This window comes from Cyprinodon variegatus, unplaced genomic scaffold, assembly GCF_000732505.1.
Source record: "Cyprinodon variegatus isolate N-32 unplaced genomic scaffold, C_variegatus-1.0 Scaffold1758, whole genome shotgun sequence".
Taxonomy (NCBI): Eukaryota; Metazoa; Chordata; class Actinopteri; order Cyprinodontiformes; family Cyprinodontidae; genus Cyprinodon; species Cyprinodon variegatus.
Genome location: NW_015152211.1, coordinates 39,883 through 49,896, shown reverse-complemented (window position 1 = coordinate 49,896; position 10,014 = coordinate 39,883). Strand labels below are relative to the sequence as shown.

The 10,014-nt window shown below is 38.7% G+C and overlaps 1 protein-coding gene across 1 annotated transcript in view; it reads left to right on the top strand.

Annotated features, from left to right (window-relative positions):
* Positions 1-10,014, top strand: part of atf6b (activating transcription factor 6 beta) — an 18,851-nt gene that overhangs the window by 6,023 nt on the left and 2,814 nt on the right. The window contains exons 2-12 of the mRNA XM_015404474.1: positions 1,010-1,089; positions 3,639-3,720; positions 5,317-5,376; positions 5,461-5,540; positions 5,739-5,946; positions 7,240-7,404; positions 7,634-7,803; positions 8,123-8,302; positions 8,821-8,903; positions 9,077-9,298; positions 9,877-9,984. Of these exons, the coding sequence (XP_015259960.1) occupies positions 1,010-1,089; positions 3,639-3,720; positions 5,317-5,376; positions 5,461-5,540; positions 5,739-5,946; positions 7,240-7,404; positions 7,634-7,803; positions 8,123-8,302; positions 8,821-8,903; positions 9,077-9,298; positions 9,877-9,984 (1,438 nt within the window). The remainder of the gene's footprint in view (positions 1-1,009; positions 1,090-3,638; positions 3,721-5,316; positions 5,377-5,460; positions 5,541-5,738; positions 5,947-7,239; positions 7,405-7,633; positions 7,804-8,122; positions 8,303-8,820; positions 8,904-9,076; positions 9,299-9,876; positions 9,985-10,014) is intronic.

Below are 10,014 nucleotides of genomic sequence, written 5' to 3'. Positions count from 1 at the left end.
CTGTCTGGGAACTCTAAACTCTTAGTTTGTATTTTTTAAATTCAACAAAATAGAGAAACAGTTGCAAGATCAGTCCCGTCTATGAAGCAGATTAAATTATTTATGTAAGAAGCCATCCGGGTGTTGCCACACTATTAAGATTTGTTCCAAGTTCTGCAAAGCCACCAAACTGCTCTTGTTCCTCTTTTGACCTGTTTGTGAGAAGAGAGACAGATGATGTTAACCATCGCCCAATCTCCCGGGGCAAGTAGTTTTTATTTTTGGGAAAGTACAAATTTCATTGCATTTGCCCGCCGGGCAAGCGCAATGATCGCAAGACAAAATTATTTATCACTCAAATTTACTTTAAAATCAATGACATTTGATGGAAAACGACCCAGAAGCATTGCCGGTGCCATTTTTGTTGTTTTGTACACATTCTCGCGTGATTTAAAAAAGGCACCTGATTTGAAAAAGCCGGATGATTATCCGCCAGATGGCGGAACATTTAAAAAACATTCAAAAAACAAACATGTTTCATTGATATATACACAAAAATGAATATTATGAACTATATATTTCAAACATTATACTGGGTAAGTAAAAATTGTGTTGGGCAAATGAAATGTGAAAGTCACTTGCCCCAAGGGCAAGTGGTAAAAATCCTTACGTCAACCCCTGACAGATAATTCAACTCAAACCCTTTGAGGTTATCAGTAACATATTCATCTGCTGCCTTAAACTTTGTATTAAGGTTTCACATCTGAAACAGCATTTGCATGCACTTTCAGTTTTTTAACTCCACCTGTTTGTATCTAAGCTTTTATAGTTTCATGGTGTTGCTGTTGGCTGAAAATGGAACCTTAATGCTGTATTGAACGGTTTTGGTTATGTTTCAGAAGTACTGGTTTTACAAGTTCTGAAATGCAAATGAAGGAACAGATTTGATCACCTTTTTTTCTGCTTCATCATCTGCCGATGTTTTTATCCCTGCTTTGCTAATGTGCTGAATATCTTGTCTCCTCTGCAGATGCCTGTCTGTTCAAGTGCGAGAGCATGGAGGAAGGAGAGGACGGAGACTTCGGTCAGGGGCTGAATTATGAACCTTCGGTACGGACATGAAAATGCATCTTTGCTGGCTTTTGTGTTTCAACAAATTTTGAAATTGTGTCTCTTAGCCTATTTTCCAGTGGTACTGGGGCAAATGAATAATAGCCCTGCAGGGTGGGAACTGTGGCGTTGGGTCTGACCCTTTTCTACACTTGTGTGACCCAAACCAGGTCAGGGTCTAGCAGACTGTATCCCACAATCCCCTGTGTTGTTTTAATCACCTGTGCTAAGTCCTTTTTTCTCATGTGCCTTGCAGCCCTAATACCAAACTTATGCTGAGACACAGGATGCTTAAAGAAGTGACAATCATGTGCATAGTAGTAATATGTCTCAGCTCAAGTGGCTTATTAAAAATCCTGCAGGAAGTTGTTATGTTGCCATTTATTCCCCTTTTTACTCTTGTTTTACTGGTTGAAGGTGTTGGAGGAATAAACTGTCATGAATTCTGTTTCTTTTGACAGTGCTGCTCTGCTTCCTGCTTAAATGTGCAGCATTAACAGCTTGATCTTTGTTGAGTGGGATGTGGTTCTAAATGTAGAACAGTGTCTTAGAAGTCAAATAAACCACAGAGAGTAGAGGAAATGGTTAACTGGTGGTTTCGATACAATCTATTCTCAGTTTGTTCATGCAGTTTGCATAGTGACTGGTATTACGTCTTACCAGGGTACAAGCAGGATTGAAAGTAGTTTTACATTTATTGCAGGGACTTTGTAAACTAAAATGAATTGGCCGTTGTTTTTTTTTTATTCTTTTTACACCCTTTATGCATTTTAAGATATTGTTTTAGATATAAAGACCATTATAACCTATAAAAATTACAGCTAAATTACACTTTGTATTTTAGATTTTAAGCTTCGTTTTAAATAATATCAAAATTAATATTTAGGGCTGAGTAATATCTGAGAATAAATTAAGAATGTCACAATTTTTTCACACCTTTTCCTTAATGGGAACACCCAAACAACTCTTAATTTAAAGAAATATATGAAAAAGTTAAGCAGTTGTTCTTATTCTGGAATAACAAGTTAACTTATGTTTCTAAGTTTCACCCATGACATCCACTTACCTTTTTTTTTAAATCCCCTAATAAATTAATGATAATTCAAATTACAGAGAACCTCTGAACTGAATTATAACAACATGGCAATCCAAGTCCTCACTAAGATATTAAAATAGTTAAAGGAAGTGCAGGAAGATTTTTTTTTGATTGAATACAGAGAAATATTGACATCCTAATTAAACAGGGATGAGGAACTATCAAAGAGAGATATACAAAGGTCTTCGTGTCTTTTTCCTATTGGCCTTTTGTCTTAAAATAAACAGTAAAGTTATCAAATATTTGATGTAGATAATCTCCTTTAACCGGTCCTCATGCCCCAATGGAGTCAGAGCCTGACGATTCAGGAGAAGGTGATTCCATCAGTGATAGAGATGGTTGACCTAAACAGCTCTCTGGTGGCAGGCGATGGAGGAAATCATCTCTTCACTGTCACATGGAAGGCTGATACAACACTGCTGGAGTTGGAGACTGTGGTCCCAGTTATTAAAAAGCTTTTCTGGTGTGTGTCCCAGTAATCAAGTGATTACACATCTTGTCCTCTCTGGGAAAGTTAACTCTGAGGGTTTGGAGAGGAAATTTCTTAGCTGGCCTTCAATCCAGGAGGGACTTTGTATCTTACCTCCTGGCCGCAGTGGTGAGACCTATATCTCTACTCTCAATGATTCTCTGAGGGGGGTTCATGGCAGCATGCTTGTCCAGTCTACATGTTTGTTTTATTTTTGTGTATCTGGAGAAGGCCCACATGTCTGCTGAGGTATTTAAGTTAGGTTGCTGCAGCATTATGGGTATCTGTTAGGCTATTGGGCCATCGGATCCTTGTTTTCTCAAAAACAAGAACCATGTCATGCATTTTTTTGACACAAAGTCAGGCCTGTTCCCGGTGTGGCTTGGACATTTGTCACTAATACTGGTTGTAGTTTTCTGAACAGGATTTTCCTTTGAGAGCCTCTCTTCGAGGTTTCCTGGGCAATTGGAGGAGATTCTTTGAAAGACCCAGAACTTGCTGGAGGCACCATATGTCTTGTCTTGCCTGAAAATGCGTCGGGATCCCCAAACATTGCGGCAGGATTTACCTGGGGAGATTGCTGCCTGGGCTTTCCTCTTGGTGCTGTTACTTCCTCAATCCAATCCTAAATAAATGGTAGACAATAGATTGTTTAAATCTCCAAGAATCTATTAAAATAAAGATACAGAACCCATCTCTTTGTACCACTCGCTGTGAGTTCTGCATCTAAATTTGAAACCCATCTAGTTTTTTGTTTTCTCAAACCTGGCCCAGGTTTTTCACAAGTTGAAAGCAATATGAATTAATTTGAAGCCGCCTACACGGATGAAGGGTCCGGGTGCAGAGGGGGCATGTTGTTTGTTTTTTATGGCTGAGTAAAACACACACTCACCAAAACTAACCCTGCAGTTTGGTCTCCTTTTCTCCTGACTTCTTCTGTTTTGCATCCCTCCCTCTCTCTGTTTCTCTGCCAACTCCTCACAGTTTGACAATGACCTTGTGCTCACCCTCGATCCCGACAACCGCACGTCACCATGGCGATACCTTGACGACAACCTTCTCACAGGTACACACCATCCGACCGATTATGGCTCTCAGGACAGAGCCCTCCTATCGCATCAGTTAGCATTTTAGTTTCACGCTTCAAATGTCCCTGAAACTTGAGACGCTTCACTCTCATTGGTCCTGCCTGTGGAAAGTTCCAGCTACTAGACGCAGAGTCCCTCTGTTTACCTCTGCAGGTGCTCTAATTCACATCCTGTGGGCTGAATCGTTATGCCAGGTTGCTGAGAATTACCAACCCGGAAAAGGAAAATATCTTTTTTTTAGTAACACTGCCTTTCCTATGTTGACTTTATGCTAACAAAGCATTCAGTTTAACAGAGATGAAGCTTTTCTCTACTGTTTATATTGTTATATTATTCTTTTATGTCCCAAAATGGCTGAAATGGCTGATGTCTTTATATTCATTTTTAAGCTCACAAAACAAAGTTTCTCTATTGGATTATTTATTTATTTTTTCTTGAAGCCAAAATATCTTAAATGTCTAAATCCTGTATGTACGATTGATCTGCTTCCGTCTACCTGAGCATCTTATCTACAAGGATGATAAATCCTTCACCCACTACACATCCAGCATAGCTGCTTAGTAGAGTATCATTTTTTAGAAGCACTGTATTCATTCTCCATATGCAAATATACATAATGATAATATATTTAGGAAGTTGAATAAAATTTCATGGGAACTGATGCTCACAGAGGAAATAGATCCATTGATTGGATGCCACATCTCATGGACCAGAGGAAACAATGTGATCATTGAAACAGAAGGTTTAGGGAACATGTGTTTCATCTACCATCAGTTTTGATATTACAGTGATGGTGCAATTTGACGATTCCTGTTTTCCTGTTATGATGCAGCTTTATTCTTATATATTATTGTTAAATGTCAGTAAAAACGACAACAAACAAAAAAATATTGTGTACAGTCTTCAGTGTCAACATTATATAACAGCAGTGGGTAAAAGATTGACACAGGGGTTCAGTCGATTACATGTAGTTATTAGCTATGATAGCGTAGAAACATTTCATGATCAGACTAAAAAGCTTTTGGGATAAAAATAAAATAAATTGGATCTTACTGTTTATATGGATACAAGATTGGATTAGGAATATTTCATGTAAATGTGGCGATCAGAATATTCTGGTGATGGATAGCCAGAGCTACTCAAAATGACATGTTGACGCACATGCACACTCAGGCCAGCATAAAATAACTCCATTCTGACCGTTTGCACGCATGGTGAATGGATGATCAATTGCTCAAATCGCTCCTCAGATAGATTTCAATTACATTTCCTTTTTGCTGATTCAATTCTGAATATTCTCACTGACATATTTTTAGTTTGATTTGTTTACTTAGATCACTAATGTCCATATAAACGTGGCCATTATTTTGTATCAGTTTAGTTTTAATTACCTTTATGTAGTAAAATATTATTTCACCTGACATGTTTACATGGCCTGTTCTTCAAACAAAAGCAGTGTTTTAATTTGCTGCAAGTATTGCTTTATTATGCTAATAATTTTTCAGTCATGATGCAGTTTGTTATAACAGCCACTTTAATCTTTGCTTCTCTCTCTCTGTTTCCGTTCTCTACAGGAAATACCACAGTGATGAAAAATGAGATGGCACTAACCGAGCCTCTACCTGTGGAAATGTGTAAGTTGTATTTTTATTTTCTAATCTATCCTATCCACTAAAAGTGCTTTTTACCAGGTACTTAGTGATTGTGTTTATATCCAGTGTTCCAGGTCAAGGCTGAGCCTCCCTCTCCTGCTTCCTCGCTGGAGTCTGAGTGTTCGACCTTGTCACCCGATCCAAAGGTGGGCTTTTTCTAATTGTTTTGGAAGCAGTTTCATTGCACAAAACAGACTGACTAATAATGAGAATGCCGTTTATTGCCTCTTAAAAAAACAACAACTTATAAACAACCATATGATGTTTCTTTAAATGGCTGTATGAATCAGCAGAGTAGAGATCAGAGCATCGAGCTGCTGTCTCATCGTCTCATCTTCTTTCAGGTTACAATTAAAGCTGAAAACCCTCCTACTCCTCCCTACATGTACGGAGATGTTCTATCTCCACCGCTTGGGACAATGGAGGTAACCGTGGCAACGACAGCAGTACCCCCGTCGCAGTCCCAGGTGCCCACAGTTACACAGACACAGCTGCAGACACCGTTAACATCCGTCCCAGCAGTCATCACTGGAATCCAGACACAGACTGCAGGTATGCAACAACTTTTAAACTATACAGACTCTTCAAAGAAAAACAACACCATAGTATCTGTGAGGCACCACAAAAGGATTACGTTACCATCACACACCTTTTGTGCATGCAAATCGAAAACCAGGATACTCCCTTAGGTTTTAGTTGTTGGCATTTATGCTCTTGGTCTGCAGCAGGTTTTTTTTTTTCTCTAGGCATATCAGGTTTGAGCTGTTGGTGCTAAAGCCTGAATGAGGAGCTTAGTTTGCCTTTCATTCTGTATTCTACTCCTCACCTGTGGAGGTTTTCTGTACACAGACCTTGGGGTAGCCCAAACACAATGTTGGGAATACTGTATAGGTGTGGGAATCCCTCTGTAGGTGGAGGGTCTTTAGCGGGCTGTAACCTAATACTGACTTTTGCATAAAGAGATTAGATTTGAGTGGAACTTTTTTCACTTTTCTATCCAGGGGCCTTCAAAGATGTGCAGCACATCAGCCTATAAGTTGTTGGAGACCACATTTGATTGTTTTTATTTATTATACACACATTAAACTTGCATATAAATGCATCTAAATTAACAAATTTTACAGAAACTATTGAAAATAGAGCCTTCAGCATAGTTTGAATTTGTTTACCTGGATTTCTCTATTCTCATATTGCATTGAATACTAATTTATTTTCTTTAATCTATCTGTGAAGGATCTCTATATTATCATAAGGCTTCACCCATCCAGCCTTTCTGTTAATTAAGATGAGCATTGATTAGTCATCTGTATATTTGTGAATTAGATATTTTTTTAAGGGTTTTATTTTGTTTTAATTAGATAAAATCATAGAAAATTCTTTAGCATTATAAAAAGTTAATATATCAAAAAGCTTTTTCCATTATAGCTTTATTCTTAGTGTGCAACCAGCTTTGAGGAGACCCTTGTTTTCTTTGCTCTGCTTAATCTAGTTTGCTTGATTTGTAAAGTTTGCACTTGCTTGAATTTTATTTCTTATTATATATATATTTTTTTATCTTTGGTGTAATAAAGCTGTTGCATTTTGAACGATGCTTAGTACATTTTTGATGAGTAAAAAGAAATATGATATTAATTTCCTAAATTTTATTACTAAATACTGCTTATTAAGGATATTTTATAATATTAAAATTTAAAAAGGTCTAATACATCGATAAGCTTCTCTGCTGTTTCAGTTCTTTGCGCTACCTGAGCTGCATGTTTAAGATGTTTCCTTGCTTGTACTTAAAAGTAGGGCCAGAAAGGTAGAAGTTCTTTCTGAAATATAATCTAAAACTTTTTTTTTCAGTCCTGCCAAACACTGCAACAATAAAAGCCAGCACCATCCTTAGCACCAAACCTCCCATCCAGCCCAGACCTCTGTGTGTCGCCACGCTTCCCGTCCCCCAGAACCCCCCACCAGCAAAGACCCTCATACTGCAGGGGCTCCCTTCCATGGATCAGACCCGACCTGGTAGGATGATGTTATCCTCATATTTATTTTTATTTCTTTACTTTCTATTTTGTTAAAGAATAAACATCTTTGCTGTTCCAAACTACCAAACTCTGACCTACTATTGAAACCATGTTTAATGTAAAGTACAGGACAAATATCTTTGGAACACTAATTTTCATGTTTTTGTCTTTTTAAATTCAGTTAAAATAGCTTTTCCTCTGCTCATTAACCCATTTTTCCCCTCCAGTCGTCCTCTCTCCGTCTGTCTGCCTGAGTTCGACTCCGGCCATCGTCAAAATGGAGCCCGTGTCTCCGAGCATCCCCCAGCACTGCTCGAGTCCGACTGCCTCCTCAACCAGCAAACCCATTGTCCCGGCAACAACACCGTTACCCAGCAACAACCCCAACGATATTGATGTAAGTAGGAGGATGCAATGACTCATAATGTTTACTGAAACAAAACCTGCTGGGTTTGAGTCTCATTTCCAATATTTTTCTGTTCTGTCATTCAGTGCGCCAAACATCAACACCAGAGGAGTTCATAAACATCCTTATATTTATAGACGCTACTTAACTTTTTGCTTGGGATCCAGATAAATGCAAACATTATTGTTTAATTCTAAACTCTATATGATCAAGGTTTTCATTCCCCCTGCTGCTGAATTGATCTCTTCCACTTTTTTTTAAAATTAACTCCTAAATCCCTTTTTCTCCCTTTATCTTCCTCTCTGTACAGATGAAGGTGCTAAAGCGGCAGCAGAGGATGATCAAGAACAGGGAGTCTGCCTGCCAGTCGAGAAAGAAAAAGAAGGAATATCTGCAGAACTTGGAGGCTCAGCTGAGGGAGGCCCAGCAGGAGAACGAACGACTCCGCAGGGAGAACCAGGCTCTGAGGGAGAGGCTGGCAGTAAAGGAGGTGAGTGGAGGCAAAAGAAATATGCAATCAGAGGGGAAAAATAGACGGAGACGGATAAGAGAAAAGGTAGAATATTGTGGAAAAGATCCATTCAAAGAAAATGGTTTCTTTTTAATTAAAATTAGATTTAAAACCCTTTTCTTTTTAAGTGAAGGTAAAAAGGGATCCAACGCCAATTTTGAGTTGAATAAATAAATAAATGGTTGAATAAACTAACAAACACACCACAGAATATAACTTGAGGATTGAAAGAACTGCAGCTTAGTTTAAAATGTCTTCCTTTTATCTAAACGAGGAAAGCAATTTTCTGTTTACTTTGCGGGAGCTGGACCTGCACAGCTGAGGGAGAGGAAGATGTCTGTGATAAACGAAGAAACCTGAATGACAGGACCAGGACACCGAGTTAAAAAAACACACAAAAAAAGCCAACTGTCAAATCATTTAAACCTGTTGAGCCTGTTAATTAAAGGAGTAATGTGCAAACAGAAAAACATTTTCATATTTCTTTTATATTTCAGAATGGCGACTCTGCAAGCAACAAGCGAGCTGTGTGTGTCATGGTGGTTCTGCTGTTCATGACCTTCAGCTTTGGCCCTGTCAGGTATTCCTTCATGGTTCTGCTTAGCATTCATGTTTGTCCTTACAGATGCCTTTATTTTTTATTGGATTCTCTTTGTTTTTATTCATTAGTTTTACAAAAAAAAATCATTATCCTAATTACATTTTTTAGCTATTAAAGGTATTGATTTGAACTGTTTTGCCGTTTGTCTGCAGCATCACAGACAGGAAGCTGTCGACGGGTCTGCAGGAAGATCTGGTGTCATATACGGGCCGCCGGCTGCTGGAGATCGAGCAGCAGCAGCAGCAGCAGCAGGCGGCTGTAGCTCAGCCTCTCACAAAGGATGAGGACAAGTTGGAGAAACAAGAGTCTGAAGGAGACGAGCAGTGGAAGAGAGGAGAGGCAGAGCGATACGCTCCAGATTCTTATCAATTCCGGTGAGACAAACACACGCTGATAAATTAGAGTCTGTAACCACAGGAAATACGACAGTAAACTACAGCGATTGATTACTAAATTAGTTGAGAGTTCTCTTATTTAATCTGATTGTTTCAGTTCACAAAATAAAGATGTTTAAGTTGAAAAGTTTGAAAGACCTAGCACATTTCGCCATGTAATGAAGATTGTATGTTGCAGTCGTTCAAGTTCTGTAATCGAAACAATTTCTTATGTATGTTAGTACTCTAGTCCTTTTATCAAGCCGCAGTTAAATGCTGGGAGGTCGTTTTAAGTTTGGTGTCAATGTTCTCATTGCATGCTTTGAGTGTTTTTTGTAGATCATAGCTTTCCAGAATTGTTAGCAGCACATTCTTTAGTCAGTATAGCCAGTAAAGCTGGTTCTCCATAATATCCATCACTTCTTGCACAGGGAGCAAAGTGTTCCTCAGCTAAAGTTTTACAGGCTAAATTTGAGGAAACCTCATTTAAAACAATATCAAACATTTGAAAACAAAGAGGGCTATTTATCTTGTAACTAACAGTGTTTTTCTTACTGTTGTCTTTTGTTGTGGGGCAGAAACCTGAGTGACATGTTCAGTGACATGAAGGACCTGGTCCTGCCTGACATAGAGCGATACTTCACTTCTTCAGACTGCAGACAGTTCAACCGCTCCGAGTCTCTCAGGTCGGTCCTGCTCTGGATCAAATGTCTATC